This window comes from Nerophis ophidion, linkage group LG11 (assembly GCF_033978795.1).
Source record: "Nerophis ophidion isolate RoL-2023_Sa linkage group LG11, RoL_Noph_v1.0, whole genome shotgun sequence".
Taxonomy (NCBI): Eukaryota; Metazoa; Chordata; class Actinopteri; order Syngnathiformes; family Syngnathidae; genus Nerophis; species Nerophis ophidion.
This window is the reverse complement of record NC_084621.1, coordinates 43875963-43894565: the sequence shown is the minus strand read 5'-3', so window position 1 is coordinate 43894565 and position 18603 is coordinate 43875963. Positions and strand designations below refer to the sequence as shown.

Genomic DNA, 18603 nt, shown 5'->3' with positions numbered 1-18603 from the left:
CCCATTGATAACGGCTTGAACACAACGCGTATTCAATGAGCAGGACGTGATGTCATTTTGAATCCAAGTAATAGGTGTGTTTGCGCCAACAAAAGTTTATTAATACGTGAGATAAAGAATATTGATAATATAATAAAATAAGACTAACAAATTATTCTTTGTTTAGATTAGTGGTGTTAAAGTTTTCATTTAGGGCCACATTGCAGTTATAACTGATATCAGAGGGCCGCTTAATTATAACAGTAAATGTATATAATATTAATATATAACAACCTTATGATATTACTAGATAATTGCTTATGCATTATATTTTTTTCACATACGGATTGATCAATAACTGAAAGGCGACAAGCAAACATTGAGGTGTTTTTTTTTTTTTAACAATAAAAATGTTTGGAATACATTGGTACATAGTATCATTTAAGTTAAAAGACATGCAATTGGGATTTTGTCTGTCAAAATTGCAACAAAAATACATTTAGAGAAAAAGATTAAGTGCTTTATTGACGCATATTATTTCTAAGGCTTTTGCGGGCAGCATAAAATTATGTGGCGGACCACATTTGGCCTAAAATTTGAAAGTGGTACTTAAAACACTGCCTATGCAGTTTAATAATGTTATGTAATTGTGACAGTTTGAGCCTTGAACAAATGAAATAATTGCATTATTTTCTGTAAGAAAAAACATGTTCTAAAATATGAAAAACTTGGAGATTTGAAGGTGTCATGGACAGAGCGTTTTGAATTTGAAGGTACCACTGTATTATGATTATGTGCTTGAATTGCATTATTTCACATTGGTGTACCACCTTCAAGCTGAAGGAGGACAGACACATACATGTACGTCATCACTGTATTCCACTGTAATGGCTGCTACATTGTTTTGTGTATGACAGAGCATCGTTTTATTTTGAAAACGGTCGCATTTACTCTGTGTTATTGTGTTGTGTATATATTTAATCCCAAGAGGTGAAATAAGTATTAGATATTATAGAAAGTGTAAATAAAGTAGGTATGATTTGGCTATTTGGTTGAGGATTCTCATTTGTTGACTGTTTTCAAAAGTTTTTGCCATGCAGAACCAAACTGCATGTGAGGCCAGGGCTCCAAAATTGTGTGACATTATTTTTCTAACTAGATAGAAAACACATGGGCTGCTTATGGTAGAATATACCTTAGTATTTATGTGATGTGTGCAAATAATAATGGAAATAATGTGTGTCTGAGAATATCAGTTTCTGCATCACAAGTAAGTCCCACTCCAGCACAGTTCACAAAGCATACAATCGTTAGAACTATTATGCAAATGCTTATAACACAACACTGCACTCCTTTGATGTTCTTCTGTGAAAACACAGGATAATCCACATAAAATGGCCATCATTAAAAAAAAAAAGAATAAGACCTTATATAAACCTGCTTACTAACACTTCAAAACAATCTGGTTAATATGTGTCATTATGTTTCTTCAACGGGAATATTTGAGCAGTCTTCTCATATTTTTGTTCATGACAAAGGATGTTCTCATCCAAACACACTGAAGATGTGGACACACCATGACTCAAACATGCAGGACATCCTTATAGTATTCACAGCGCTTCATGTTTTCCAGATATTGTTATGTTCCAGCTTTATTCCAAAATGGAATAGATACATTTTTCTCCTCAACATTCTACATACATATTAACAAATTAACAAACTTGTTAAAACTAAAACAAAATTAAAAAAAAAACATAAACATCATATTTAAAACATTTGTATGCAAGTACAACACTTAAGACATTCAGTATATCAGTATGTGGAATGAAATTATGGAATGGAATAAACAAAGCGATCAAACAATGTACTAATATGATCCACATCAAGAAACTCTTCAAACTTAAAGTGTTTACAAAGTACAAAGAAGAAAAACCACGATAAACATTCTCAATTTTTTTCATCCATCCATTCATTCATTCTCAAAATAATCTTACTTATCTCATCATATGAAATACTCCACCTATTATTATTATTAAATTATTATTATTATTCATTTTATTGTGATTACTTATGGAGCATATTGTGAATACATTTAGAACAGGAAGTGAACAAAAAGTTTTAGCAACTGTTATGTAAAAGAAAAGGGGTAGGATTAAATAAATTCTGCTTCTTCCTACTCCTTTTCGAACATGTTGAAAAGAAAAACTGGAAATTGTAATGTATCATGTTGTATTTTTGCATGTTCAAAATAAAGTCAAACTCAAACATGTCCATAAGTATTCACAGCCTTTGCTCATACTTTGTTATTGCAACTTTTACAGCCTCAAGTCTTTGAATAGAATGCCACAAGATTGGCACACCTATCTTTGGGCAGTTTCGTCCATTCCTTTTTGCAGTACTTCTCAAGCTCCATCAGGTTGGATGGGAAGCATTTGTTTTCATCCAGCATGTCTCTGTACATTGATTCATTCAACTTTCCCTCCATCCTGACTACTCTCCTCATTCCTGCCACTGAAAACCATCCCAACAGCATGATGCTGACACCATCATGCTCCACTGTATGGGTGGTATTGGCCTGGTGATGAGCAATGCCTGGTTCCCTCCAAACATGACGCCTGGCAATCATACCAGAGAGTTAAGTCTTTGTCTCATCTGACCAGAAAATGTTTTTTCTCATAGTCTGAGAGTCTCTCGGGTGCATGTTGGCAAACGTTTTACTAAGAAGTAGCGTACATGGCCACTATATTGTACAGGCCAATTGGTGGATTGCTGCAGAGATGGTTGTCCTTCTAGAAGGTTCTTCACTCCACAGAGGAATGCTGTGACTCTGACAGAGTGACCATCGAGTTCTTGGTCACTAAGATGAATGCAGAAATGTACAGAGACATCCTGGATGAAAACCAACGCTTACCATCCAAACTGATGGAGCTTAAGAAGTGCTGCAAAGAGAAATGGGGAAAAGAAGATTGTGCAAAACTGCCCAAAGATAGGTGTGCAAAGCTTGTGGCATAATATTCAAAAATACTTGAGGCTGTAATTGCTGCCAAAGGCGTATCAGCAAAATATTGAGCAAAAAGCTGGGAATACTTATGGACATGTGACTTTTTGGTTTATTTCTCGTATATTTGCCAAATTAAACATAAACATGTTTTCACATTTTCATTATGGGGTATTGCGTTTGAAATTTTAACGACAAAAATACATGTATTACATTTTGGAATAAGGCTGTAACATAACAAAAATGTGGAAAAAGTGGAGCGCTGTCATTTCCTTCCAGGTGCACTGTAAATAGCTTCCTTTTTTACCCAAATGTTCTTTTAGACGCAGATTAACGTTTGCCTCAATGAGTTCCTCAAGGATCAATTCGTGGGCTAATATTGTTTTCCTTATATTTGTTGTTACTAAGTTTAGTTATGGACAAGCACAAACTTTTCTTTGATTTCTATACTGACAATCTGCAAATTTAGGAACTAACTGTTTTTCTTAACACAACATACACACTAAATTCAGTTTTTAACTGCATATTAGGGACAAGCGGCAGAAAATGGATGTATGGATGAATGCATGGATGAGACATCATAGCAGGGCTGACACATCCTTTCTTACATTTAAATAAGTCTAAAATAGAATACAATATGTTTGGATCCAACATTTTCCCTAGTGCTGTCATTGATTTAGGTTCTTTTGCTCCCTACTGCAAACCAGTGGAATAATCCTGGTGTTAATCTGGACATCGATCTGATTTTTGCCAAGGAAGTTGACTGTGTTGTTAATTTTTTTATTTTTTTTAACTGAGCCTTCTGCCTAAAGTTAAGCCTTTTGTTAGATAGCAAAAACTTAAAATTGTTATCTATGCTTTTATCAGTTCTAGCCTTGTTGGTATCAAACGGTTCTCTGTAAATCTGGTACAAAATGCTGCAGTGCGACTCTTAACAAAACTCGACGAAAGAGGTGCACCACTTAAGTTCTGCACCCTCTGCACTGGCCGGCCTCCAGTCCATTTTAGGTGGATTTGTTTTGGTTTTAAGGCAGTTCATAGGACAAATCCATCTATTGTGTGGAAACTCTTAAAAAATAATCGCCCCAACCGAGCTCTACAGTCTGCCAACCAGCAACAGGTTCCTCGATGCATATAAAAAACACTTGCTATCGGTTTTTCACCGTAGCTGGTCCCAGATTTTTCAATTCTTTACCAGCTGAAGTACGGAACATCATGCACATTTTTGTTTTTTTAAGACTAAACTCAAGACTTATTTATTCCGTGCTGCATTTGGTATTTAGAATTATGGTGACACTTTTATGAATTTTAACTTTTTTTTTGTTTGTTTTATTTCATTTATTATTTGCTCTCCTTTTATGCTCTGTATTTCTTGCGCTATTGTCCAGGGCTTTGGTTAAGCTATAGCTGATGTAAAGGGATTTATAAATTAAGTTTGATTGATTGGGGATCGAGACAAGCGGTAAAAAATGGATGGACGGATGGATGATTGAGGATCGTCCATGTCAAATTCAGGTCCCACCCTTGTTCAGAATCAGAATCAGAATCAGAATCAGAATCAGAATCAGAATCAGCTTTATTGTCATTACGCAGGGTAACGAGATTGAGCTACAGCACAATAAAAACAAATGTTTTTTTTTGGCAACATAAGAAAAGCTCACATTCTAGACAAGTACTATTCTGTTCTACTATGTACGTTATATGTGACAAATTAGGAAGATTGACCCTTGATAATAAAAACAGGGGCTTCACGGTGGCAGAGGGGTTAGTGCATCTGCCTCACAATACGAAGGTCCTGCAGTCCTGGGTTCAATCCCAGGCTCGGGATCATTGTGTGTGGAGTTTGCATGTTCTCCCCGTGAATGCGTGGGTTCCCTCCGGGTACTCCGGCTTCCTCCCACTTCCAATGACATGCACCTGGGGATAGGTTGATTGGCAACACTAAATTGGCCCTAGTGTGTGAATGTGAGTGTGAATGTTGTCTGTCTATCTGTGTTGGCCCTGCGATGAGGTGGCGACTTGTCCAGAGTGTACCCCGCCTTCCGCCCGATTGTAGCTGAGATAGGCACCAGCGCCCCCCGCAACCTCAAAAGGGAATAAGCGGTACAAAATGGATGGATGGATAATACAAACACAAACTTTGAAAGAGTTCCGCATAATTACTAAAACTTTCTCTTGATTGTTACCTATACAAAGGTCAATGCTAACACATGTATCTATTCTAATACGATTTTACTATAAAACAATGGACGACAATTATAGGGTTTATTAAAAAACAACAAATGGTCTATTACTCAGGCAGTATTAAGGGTTTAATTAGAAATGAACAAAAAGCAGGCTTTAGATTTCAGTAAACCCCTTAGAATATGTCTTGTTAAACTAAGATTACATAATAAATTTAGGTTAAGTTTAATCATTTTACATTTGTCTTTAAATGTTTAAAAAAGTTATTAATACCTCACAATTGTGTATTTGAATCGATTATCCAAACAAATCCTGTTTTGAAGATTCTACAGTAAAAGGAGGTGGAGTATTTCTGATCAAATTGTGTTGTTTATTCAGTGCATTCTAAATGTGTCCCTATATCCACAACACAATCCATATCGTTTCCAAAATTAAATGACCAGTTCCTAAAGTGATTATCTTTCATTGCACAATGCAATCAAATCAGTTTATTGTGTGTATTTTAATCCTGTTGTGTAATACACAAACCAAAAAAACAAAACACTCTGCCAGCACCCGACTTACCCTGCCAACTTCCACCAGTTTGGTGATCATGACGATGCTGAAGCAATTCTCCTGCCACACCATCCTCCAGAAATCATACAGCGTCTCCTGCTTGGGTCCTGGCAAGAAGAGGAAATTAAAGTAGAAAAGAAAAAAAAAACAATGGGAAAGAGCAGCATCAAACCCCTGTCATCTTGTTGCCAGGGTTGCTGCTTTGAGCACTCCTGTATTATTGCGACCTAAGTGTCCTTGCTATGATGGCAAGATCGCTCAAAATGGTGCCGTTAATAAAGCTATAGGAGAAGTCCCAGCAGACAAGAAGACGACGGGTGACAAAACAACGGCAGACGATGATGAAAGCCTGGAGGACCATCAGTCACTCTTTGAGACGTTTAAAAGGGCTAAACATTAAAACTGAAGACTGAAGCGGGCGAGACGGAAACCCTACTGAGCAGATTTTTCCTTCGCACTTCCAACTTTCATCTCTGTCTTTTTCTGAAAGAGTGATCCTGGGCAACTTAGTGACAGGAGCTCAGGCAAAAAATCTCCTGCTCAAGAATAGATTGAGTATAAAAGTCTGTAGAAATGACGAGGGTTACATTAGAAGTCATCAATAGGCAGATCTTGATTTATTTACCAGCTTTGTGGCATTTCTTTACAGACAATTGCATGCATGGCAACTTCTCCCATGTGACATGATAGCTCAATACATTGTTTATGTATTAGGGATGAATACTGTGTAAAATATTTAGATTTTGAATTTTTGTTGGGAGCTTTTGGTTGGGTCCAGCTGCGTCCAGCATGGTACACATTTCAAGCGGGGGACAAGACATTTGGTGTTGCGATGCACCTCCACAAGCCTGAGTAGTTTGCTTGAAAGCGGGTGAAAAAGTGAGGCATTTGAGGTGGAAGGTGTTGTGGATAAAACTAAGGTTGAACTTAGTTGAACATCGGTTTCTTATCTGATTTTATATAACCTGGAATGTTGAAAAGCTGTACTGGTAACGTGACTGGTATCGACGGGTTTACCTGATATCTGCTGTCCTTAGAAACACATCCGATACGACTTCAAAATTGGGTATTTAAGAGGCTGGAATATAAATTGTAACGAGACTGCTTTCTTCACCTATGCAACCTTGTTCAGGTTTTTTTTTTCCCTTCATCATATTGGCGTCACAAACAGGATTGGAAAAAAAATGTAGGTGCGAGCCCGTTCCTCCTGCTTGGTGCTGCAAACTGACGGCCATAAATTATAGGTAAGCTTTCTTACCAGTCATATTTGCAGGATAGTGCAGAGTGGTGGTGGGTACTGATTTAAAGGCCTACTGAAATGAGATTTTCTTATTTAAACGGGGATAGCAGGTCCATTCTATGTGTCATACTTGATCATTTCGCGCTATTGCCATATTTTTGCTGAAAGGATTTAGTAGAAAACATCGACGATAAAGTTTGCAACTTTTGGTCGCTATTTAAAAAGCCTTGCCTGTACCGGAAGTAGCAGACGATGTGCGCGTGACGTCACGGGTTGTGGCGCTCCTCACATCTGAACATTTTTTACAATCATGTCCACCAGCAGCGAGAGCGATTCGGACCGAGAAAGCGACGATTTCCCCATTCATTTGAGCAATGACGAAAGATTGTGGATGAGGAAAGTGAGAGTGAAGGACTAGGAAAAAAACAAAAACAAAAAATAACTAGACGGCAAAGCGATTCAGATGTTATTAGACAAATTTACTAAGATAATTCTGGAAAATCCCTTATCTGCTTATTGTGTTACTAGTGTTTTAGTGAGATTATATGGTACCTGAAAGTCGGAGGGGTGTTGCCACAGGTGTGGTGACCGCCAGATTTTTTTTTTTTCCCCTCCTCCACGGTGGAAACATCTGACGGTCAGGGGCGGCCGGTGGGAGGATGCAAGAGAGTCCACAGCTGCGTCTTCGACAGGCGCAGGAGGAACGACGCAAGCTCTCCGCTCAGGTCTACGGTAGGAGCCGACTTATTACCACCATTTTCTCACCGAAACCTGCCAGTTGACATGTGGTAGGGAACCATGTTCGCTTGACCGCTCTGTTCCATAGTAAAGCTTCACCGTCATCTTTCGGGAATGTAAACAAGGAAACACCGGCTGTGTTTGTGGTACTAAAGGCGGCCACAATACACCGCTTCCCACCTACAGTTTTCTTCTTTGAAATCTCCATTATTAATTGAACAAAATGCAAAAGATTCAGCAACACAGAGTCCATAATACTGTGGAATTATGCGATGAAAAGAGACAACTTATAGCTGTGAACGGTGCTGGACCAAAATGTCCTCTATAATGCGTGACGTCACGCGCACGCGTTATCATACCGCAACGTTATCAACAGGATACTACGCGCAAAATTTAATATTGCAATTTAGTCAACTAAACCGGCCGTATTGGCATGTGTTGCAATGTTAAGATCTCATCATTGATATATAAACTATCAGACTGTGTGGTTGGTAATAGTGGGTTTCAGTAGGCCTTTAAATCAATCTCTCCTAAACTAGAGCTTTGGCTAATAAAAACAGGTCAACCTGTCCAAACCAGGCCATGTCAAAGGAACCCTCTACCGGAACAGCTTGTCAACATTCCAGGTTGTATAAACGAGGATAAGAAACAGATGTGTTTGCTCCAATTGCAACCTTAGTTCGATCTACAAGAAAGGCTGATGAAAACAGGAACACTCAGCATTTGGTTAGCATGAGTCGTGACTTGTGGCTAGCGATAGTGTTAAGGAGAATCCACAACCGAGAGTCCCTTGTTTTTTTCAATACTAAGTTCAGCTTCCATTTCCAATGCATTAACAGTGAATAAGACTAAAACAGTATGCAGGCAATCTTCAGTTGAGATCGAGTTTGGGGTTACAAAATTAAGTTATTAATGCTGCAAAATAAGGAACTACTTTTCTAAAAATTCACACTTGAACTTTTTAATTTCTTAAACAGAAACATAAACTAGGGGTGTCTAAAGTGCGGCACATGGGCCACTTAACGCTCCCAGCTTTTTTTATTGCTCATAGCTTATTTGAAAAAATAAAATTAAGAATTAACGAGATATAGCATTATTAGGGCTATCAAAAATAACAATTTAAATCAGTTGATCAATCCCAAAACATATTGATTGAATCCTGCACATAAATCACGCCAATATGTTTTTACTGTACATGCTCCTTTATTTTTACTTGCGGACTGAAAGGAGGCATGGATTACGATATGGTTATTCTATGGTCGGTGATGAAGTCAGTGCATATGTCAGTGCAAAATTAAGCAGGAAACTCCGACAAGTGTGCTCGCTGTCAAATTTCACTCCAAAAATACAACCTGACAGGACTTTAGATAAAACTGTTATCATGTTTTGAGCAAATAATTAACTTTCATTTAAGTAAAACAATTTTAAAAATGTTACTGGATGACATTATGATAATCAAATATCTATATTTGTCACGTGTGGGTCGCATTTTACTGCGGGATCGTTCCTCCAGTGCAAACATGGACACTCCGGATAACAACATAAAGGTAAGATGATTTAATAACAAAAACACTGGTACAAAAACAGACAAAATACACAAAAGAAACGCGTGCCGAACGCACGGAAGCTAATGCTAACACTAGCACAGGTTCAGGAAACAAGAATAGCATACGTGATTGTTGCTTACCGCAAACAAGGGACCAAGACCGACTGACGGGAACAGGCAGGCTTGAATAGGAAAGTAATGAACAAAAACAGGTGTGCGTCTGGAACCCGCAGCAGGTGAAATTAATACGTTACCATGGTGACCAAACTAACTCACAAGGTGCACAAACAACAAAGGGAGTCCAAACTAACAGAAAATAACTAAACTAAACATGATCCAGACCACGGATCATGACAATATTAAATGTTGTTGTTTTTTAAGTTTTTATTATTTTTGTTATTATGACATGGTTAATCCAATTTCAGAAGGGTCTTTGATCTGAAAAAAATAAAAAAATAAATAAAAATTATATATATATATATATACATATATATATATATATATATATATATACATATATATATATATATATATATATATATATATATATATATATATATATATATATACATATATATATATATATATATATTAGGGCTGGGCAACGATTAAAAATTTTAATCGAAGTTAATCGCGCTATTCCTCAGATTAATCGTGGTTAACTGCATTGTATACGTAATGCCCAATAATGAATTCAAAAGTAGAGTGTAGTGCACCTTTATTGGAATATTCTCCCACATGAACAAAAGCGCCAAAACATTTGTTGTGCAAACACAATTTAAATCAGTCCTTAAACAGTAGCAGTTAAATAGCATATTTTATGAAAATCCACTCAAAAAATGTAAATACAAACATTTAAGCTTATTGCCACTCGCAGGGTATTTAAGTTATCCTGTTTGTTAATGAAAATAAATATAATCTACATACAAATCTCTGAGCCACAATCATAACATCTGAACAGGCAATTTCTGGGGTAACAGCAGAAACATTTTTTTTTATCAGGGATCTTATGGTTAAAAAACCTATATTATAGGTAGTGGGCTGTTTTAGGGAATTTTTTATCAAATTATCCATAGTAGCAATATTACTAATGTTGTGTTTATTCTGCGTAGTGCACTTAAAATAATTATGACCATATCTAGGAATTGATATGATGGGAATTTTCCGATTGTTTGCTTGGTGCTTTGATAAACTGAACGCATCATATACATGGTACTATATTGTGATGTTATGAGCCAGGGAAATAAAGAACTACCCTACCCAGCATGCAACAGTAGTGACGAGCATTCGCGGTAGCCCGGTATAGGTTGTGTCGCCATGACGGCATCTTTTATGTTGTGATATGCACGCTTTGAAAGCAAACGTTAAGAACTCAGCCAACACTCCTCGTCTGCATTATTCATAAATAGACAGACAACACATATACTCCGCTGCTTCACAGGCCGCTGGATGTAGCCGGCAAAGTATTACCGCAAAGTATTCCCATGCTAGCTAGCCGGTCTAGCAAGCACGCGTCATTCAGTCCAAAACGGCCCGATCTATCCACATTAAGAAATTGTCTGGCGGTCGTAAGTGATCCCGGAGTGACCACGCTGTAAGCCAGCCATGACATTTGCAGAATTGTCCGGTATTTTTGCCAAATGTTCTATCTTTACCAAGAGCCCCTCGACGCTAAAGCCAATCCGGGCGACGCCATCTTTTTAAGAAAAGGCGTTAACAAAATAAAAGCATGTAAACAACATACGCAAATGTGCGATAAAATAATTGTCGGCGTTAATAGATTGATGAGTTAACTCGTAATTAACGCATTAATTTGCCCACCCCTAATATATATATATATATATATATATATATATATATATATATATATATATATATATATATATATATATATATATATATATATATATATAGCACCAATTCGAGTTTAGACTATTTATATATTATTAGATAATACACTAATTTGCTTAGTAACCCCCCATTGAAACTGCAACATTTAGTTTATCATTCTCTTCTGAGAATTATATTTGTTGAATAAATAGCTGCCAGCATATTGCATTTTCTCATGTTTCATTGAAAAAACTAAAACATTAAACACAAAAACGAAGCAGGTTTATATTTTGTAATTTTTACCTGATTTATAACACCGAAAGACTTATAAAATTTGCAAATAAATAGATACGATCAAAATAGTATCAATCTCACAGAGATTCCCGAGCCTTTTTGAGAGATAATGAGGATAAGGATCGGTGATGGAGGTGTAGGAAGAAAAGATCCCTTCCCCGCCATCAACAATGCAAATCGCGCAGACTTTGTGAGAGCCAACAACAATTACTTTGGGCAAAATTATGATCCAGAACCTTATATTGTTGATCCGGAATATAAGGGGGATAATATACAAGTTTTAGAAGCTCTGCCAAACAGATCCAGCTTTAGTGAAACACTTAGCACCATGTAGCAGTATTGCCAAGTGCTAAACAAGAAATACAAACTATAAACATAATAAAAAGATAGCTTACTGTAAAATGCCTGCTCTTACTTCAATGACGATTGATAGGATGTCCATATCTACCCGTTTAGATTAAGAATTAATAATGATCCACACAAAGAGTTAACAAGCAAAAGATTCCCTGCAGACACTGTCTTTGGCTGTGTTTGTCTCTATCTCCGGGTATGAATTGAATGTCACATATGGAAAACTTCTAGATTCATGGCAAAATCCAGATGGGAGGCATGATTTCTAATCTAGAATAACTTTGACGATCAGAGACACAATGATGCAAGAGCAGGACATTGCTTCCTGCTCATTGTAAAGTTTGTATAATTGCGCTGCTAAGAAATAGTTTGTCTTCGTCAAGGCGTATATTTGGTCACAATATGCACATAGAGTATTGTTGGCGGGTTTTGCATGGTTATTTAGAGGATTTTGTGGGCGAAATAGAGAGCGCCCACTGACTACATACACTATATTGCCAAAAGTATTTGGCCACCCATTCAAATGTTGAGAATCAGGTGTCCTAATCACTTGGCCCGGTGTATAAAATCCAGCACTCAAGCATGGAGACTGTTTCTCCAAACATTTGTGAAAGAATGGGCCGCTCTCAGTGATATCCAGCGTGAAACTGTCATATGATGCCACCTGTGCAACAAATCCAGTCGTGAATTTTCCCCGCTCCTAAATATTCCAAAGTCAACTTTATTATAAGAAAATGGAAGAGTTTGGGAACAACAGCAACTCAGCAACCAAGTGGTAGGCCATGTAAACTGACAGAGATGGGTCGGCGGATGCTGAAGTGCATAGTGCAAAAACTTTCTGCACAGTCAGTTGCTACTGGGCTCCAAACTTCATGTGACCTTCAATTAGCCCACGTACAGTGCGCAGGGAGCTTCATGGAATGGGTTTCAATGTCCGAGCAGCTGCATTCAAGCCATACTTCACCAAGTCCAATGCAAAGCGTGGGATGCAGTGGTGTAAAGCATGTTGCCATTGGTCTCTAGAGCAGTGGAGACGCGTTCTATGGACTGATGAATCACACTTTTCCATCCTGCAATCTGATGGACCGGTCTGGTTTTGGAGGTTGCCAGGAGAACGCTACATTTCGGAATGCATGGTGTGGAGTGTGAAATTTGGTGGAGTAGGTATTATGGTGTAGGGTTGTTTTTTTCAGGAGTTGGGCTTGTTCCAGTGAAAGGAACTTTGAATGCTCCAGGATACCAAAACATGATGGACAATTCCATGGAATGGCACTTCAAGGGCTTCACGGTGGCAGAGGGTTTAGTGCGTCTGCCTCACAATACGAAGGTCCTGAGAACTCAGGGTTCAATCCCGGGCTCGGGATCTTTCTGTGTGGAGTTTGCATGTCCTCCCTGTGAATGTGTGGGTTCCCTCCGGGTTCTCCGGCTTCCTCCCTCTTCCAAATACATGCACCTGGGGATAGGTTGATTGGCAACACTAAATTGGCCCTAGTGTGTGAATGTGAGTGTGAATGTTGTGTGTCTATCTGTGTTGGCCCTACGATGTGGTGGCGACTTGTCCAGGGTGTACCCTGCCTTCCGCCTGATTGTAGCTGAGATAGGCACCAGCGCCCCCCGTGACACCAAAGGGAATAAGCGGTAAAAAATGGATGGATGACACTTCAAGTTCATATGTGAGTAAAGGCAGGTGGCCAAATACTTTTGGCACTATAGTATATGTGTTCAATCAATCAAAGCTTACTTACATAGACCTTAATCACAAATGTGTCAAAGGGCTGCACAAGCCACAACGACATTCTCGGCTCAGATCGTACATCAGGGCAGGAACCCAATGGGAACAACGAAAAACCTTGGAAGGTACAGCAGATGTAGGAATCCGATGTGTTCATGTCTTATGTAGGGATTATGAATGATAGACAGCACATCTCTCTCTAAATTGTGCCTATTTTCTGATCTTATACTATTGTCAGAGTGTAGAAGCGTTCCCATTGTGATGTCAATCTCCGGAAATAACCGAAGGAATTCAAAGTGTATAATTCAACATGGAATTGTGGCATTTTGTGATGTTTAAACTGTGTTTTTACATACTTTGCTGATTATAAACACGATTGGATATGATTTAATGGATATGATGAAACACAATTAAGCATACAGAAGCAACTATTTTTTCCACTCTACTGGCACTTTAAAACTGAGGTAACATACCGAATCGTACAGGACGTACGGTTAGACTCCAAGTGGGACGAGGGTGTGTGTGAGGCAGGTAAGTGGTGAGATGTCTGAGGGAGCAAATGTGGTGTGAAAAAATGGTGCTGTGTTTGAAAAATACAAAACAAGTGAAAATACAGCTGAGAACTGTGGTCACAGCTGCTTGGTTGTGAATTTAGTTCAACATTAGACTGTTAAGCAGTTTGAAGTATGATAACAAATGCATGCAACAAAAAATACAATTTAATCTGCTCACACTAAAATAGTTTAATATTTACTGTACATACCATAATTAATTTTTTTCTATTTCAGATGCTTTATAGAAGGCTTATTAAGAGCAATTTCTGTTGACATTATTTCACCACAAAACAAGAATTGGTTATTCATAACTTATTGTATTAATCTTTCCCGTTCCATGTGAAAATCAACAATTTTATAAGAGTAGTATATATATTTCTATTTTATTTGATGATCAGTTGGTGATGACGTAGAGCTGCTGAAACAACTGTTCGCTGTGACCAAATCTTATGTTTGGGTCTAAACTACAATGTATTCTATACGTTATCCATCCATCCATTTCCTACCGCTTATTCCCTTTGGGGTCGTTGGTGCCTATCTCAGCTACAATCGAGCGGAAGGCAGCGCACACCCTGGACAAGTCGCCACCTCCTCGCAGGGCCAACACAGATAGACAGACAACATTCACACCCCCATTCACACACTAGGGCCAATTTAGTGTTGCCAATCAACCTATCCCCAGGTGCATGTCTTTGGAGGTGGGAGGAAGCCGGAGTACCCGTAGGGAACCCACGCAGTCACGGGGAGGACATGCAAACTCCACAAAGAAAGATCCTGAGCCCGGGATTGAAGCCAAGACTACTCAGGACCTTCGTATTTTGAGGCAGACGCACTAACCCCTCCTCCACCGTGCTGCCCGCTACACATTATGATAATCTAAATTGTCAACCATTTTTCCTTAACGGGACTTCTTTAACTTTTAATTGAGAACTCCCGGACTACAGTAACACTTCCCTCTCTTAGCACCAAAGAAGAGAACTTTCCAATGCCACTGGGACTTGGAAGCTACTACTAATGTGTTAATTATCCACTTCTTCCTCATGATTAATTAAGCAAGTGGAAGAGTCGAGTCACAACAACACTTTTGAATGTGCATGTGGACGAGTGGGTTCACTGGCTCCGTAATCCTTAATATATTACACCCCCGCTCACCATCAGGAACACACTCACACACAAACAGTACATGATGCAAGGACACTCACCCTGAGTAGCGATGAAGTGGTTGGATCGATGGTAGCCCTGAAACAGAAAAAGGATGACATGCTGAGTAAACCATCTGTCTCAGACACAGCTGTGTGCCTCACCATTTTCCTCCCAATCATCTCACCCGCTCCCCGACAGTGTTGCATGGTGTTTTAGTGTTTTCGGACCTACTGCTGAATTTGTGTCTTCACTTTCAATGTGTCCACGAGGAAACACATAATTCTTGATAAGGCACAACAGGAAAACTGCAATAAATCTATCAAAATGTGATTCCTCCTGCAAAGGTTTTCCAGTAAAGAATCGAGACAGCTGACTGAACAATATCTCAATCCCTTCCAAAAAAAAAATACATATTCACTTAAAATTAAAACGGGCAGACAACTCCATTTTTTATTATGGCTACACAATCCATCTTAGGGTAGCGGAATTCTGCCGTTTTTTAAAGTAGGAAACTTTCCATGGAAATAATTAGGAATTCCTGAAATATTATATCATTGCTGTCAAATAACATGTTTGTATTTTTACCCACAACAAACTGGGACAACAATGTTATGAGAATTTAGAGAAGTTACAAGGAACAGACTGAACCTTAGAACAGTGGTTTTCAACCTTTTTTCAGTGATGTACCCCTGTGAACATTTTTTTAATTCAAGTACCCCCTAATCAGAGCAAAGCATTTTTGGTTGAAAAAAAGAGATAAAGAAGTAAAATACAGCACTATGTCATCAGTTTCTGATTTATTAAATTATATAACAGTGCAAAATATTGCTCATTTGTAGTGGTCTTTCTTGAACTATTTGGAAAAAAATATATAAAAATAACTAAAAGCTTGTTGAAAAATAAACAAATGATTCAGTTATAAATAAAGATTTCTACACATAGAAGTAATCATCAACTTAAAGTACCCTCTTTGGGGATTGTAATAGAGATCCATCTGGATTCATCAACTTCATTCTAAACATTTCTTCACCAAAAAATAAATCTTTAACATCAATTTTTATGGAACATGTCCACAAAAAAATCTATCTGTCAACACTGAATATTGCATTGTTGCATTTCTTTTCACACTTTATGAACTTACATTCATATTTTCTTGAAGAATTATTCAATAATAAATATATTTATGAAGGATTTTTGAATTGTTGCAATTTTTAGAATAATTTTTTAAAAATCTCACGTACCCTTTGGCATACCTTCAAGTACCCCCAGGGGTACGCGTACCCCCATTTGAGAACCACTGCCTTAGAACATCTATACAAAACAGTGGTTCCTCCATTTATGAGTACCAGTACTTTTTGTGGAATTTCGCCCATCATTCACAATCCTTATGGAATACAAAAACACACATTTTTCATTATTCTATGTTCTAACTCGTAAATAAACCTTGGCAAAGGTCCGCTAACAATGGAGTCAATGGGAGTTGCTCCATTCTGCCTATAAGGTGCTCTAAAAAGTGTCCAAAAACTTCCATCTTTGTTTTATAAAGTTAAAGTACCACTGGTAGTCACACACACTAGGTGTGGGGAAATTACCCTCTGCATTTGACCCCTTTTTACACCCCCTGAGTTGGAGTTTGAGTTTATTTTGAATATGCAAACATGAAACATCACAATTTCCACTTCCTCTTTTCAACATGTTCGAAAAGGAGTAGGAAAAAGCAGAGCTTATTTAATCCTCCCCCTTTTCTTTCACATAACATAAAACTTTTGTTCACTTCCTGTTCTCAATTTATTCACAATATACTCCATAAGTAATCACAATAAAAATAAATAAATAAATAATACTCGGTGAAGTAAGTTACATTTATAAGGGGAGATGAGTAAGATTATTTAGAAAATGGGAGGTGAGGGGAGCAGCGAGCAGCAGCGATGGCTGTGCTCAGGAATCATTTGGGTTATTAAACCCCCAATTCCAACCCTTGATGCCGAGTGCCAAGCAGCCTTTGGTATGACTTGGCCGGGGTTTGACCTCACGACCTACCGATCTCAAGGCAGATACAAGGCCACTGAGCAGTCTTTATAAATAGTTCAGTTTTATAAATGCATTGCAAGTATATATGTAATATAGTAAGTGGCACAGTCATAACAACATGTAATATTTACGTATGTTGGCCATTTTGAGCATATGACGACATTAATTTCACAGGCGCATCACAAAAACAACACTACTGCTCATGGTAGAATTCATGAGAGACAACAACGATTACTTTGGAACAAATGTTGATCCACAACCTTAGAAATTTTTTGTCTGGATATACGGAGGACGAGCTACAAGTTTTAGAAGCTGTGTGCTCAACAGATCAAGCTCTTGTTGAACCAGGGGTGTCAAACGGACGGTAAACATACAGGTTTACTCCAGCCCACGGTCTGCAAAAAGAATTTGCCAATCATAAAAATGAGCTGCAATTTAAAAAAATGTTTTTTTATCCACTGGATGACACAATAGCAATTCAAGTGTAACTCACGTCACACATCACACTGTTCAAAAACGATGTGTCACCTGACATTAGGCCCCCTTTGGATTGGTTGCCGCTACTCCAGTCAGCGCAGATGTAAGCAATCAGATTCTCTCATATTGTGGCTTGCGGCAGACTAATGCTGTAGCGACACACAATATCTTCTTTCATTTGAAATCATCCACTCAACGTATAACATAACGACACGATAAGATTCAAAGACTTAAGTCTCCTTGACTATCATTTTTGTAGTAAGAGTTCCGTGCAGCGCTCCCAATCGGTTGATGGTGCGATGTGCACTCTGAACTCCATTGTAAAAATGTGTTTCTGCATTTGTTGTTTGTTCTTTTTTTAATGAATCCGCACCATTTTTTTTCCTCAGAATTTTCAACTAACTTGAAAATGTTTTTCCAAGAGGATTATTTGTAATGTGTACATTTTCCAAATGTGTTTGTTCTATCTTTGGCCAAAAGTAAAACAAAGATAAAACACTTTTCAAATGTTCTTTATTTTTTAATTATTATGCAGTGATTTTATCAGTTCAGTCTTAAATGAGTTTGACACCCCTCAGTTAAACCCTTAGCATCATGTAGCAGTATTGCGAAATGCTAAACAATAAATAAAAACAACAAACATAAATAAACAGTCACTTACTGTACAATGTCTGTACTCAGTGGGATTGCAACTGATGGGATGTTCATTACTTCCCGTTTACATGAAGAATTAATCATAATCCTCACGAAGGATTAAACAAAAATGTGGCTGCAAACAAGCGCTTGTTCGTGTCTTTCTCGTTATCCCACGATCTAAACTGAATGTCAACGTTTACCAACTTCTCGGTTTATGGCTACAAACTTCTACTATATAAGTGAGAGGCATGGTTTATATTCTAGAAATAACTTCCTCCAGCTCAGTGGCGATGCAAGAGCTCACCGGCTCAGTCA

At 38.0% G+C, this 18603-nt stretch overlaps 1 protein-coding gene across 4 annotated transcripts in view; it reads right to left on the bottom strand.

Moving 5' to 3' along the window:
- Nucleotides 1–18603, bottom strand: part of LOC133562154 (receptor-type tyrosine-protein phosphatase U) — a 565556-nt gene that overhangs the window by 62427 nt on the left and 484526 nt on the right. For all 4 annotated transcript variants that reach the window (XM_061916074.1, XM_061916075.1, XM_061916076.1 and 1 more), the window contains 2 exons: nucleotides 15204–15240; nucleotides 5726–5823 (listed from right to left, as the gene is read on the bottom strand). In XM_061916074.1, the coding sequence (XP_061772058.1) occupies nucleotides 5726–5823; nucleotides 15204–15240 (135 nt within the window). The remainder of the gene's footprint in view (nucleotides 1–5725; nucleotides 5824–15203; nucleotides 15241–18603) is intronic.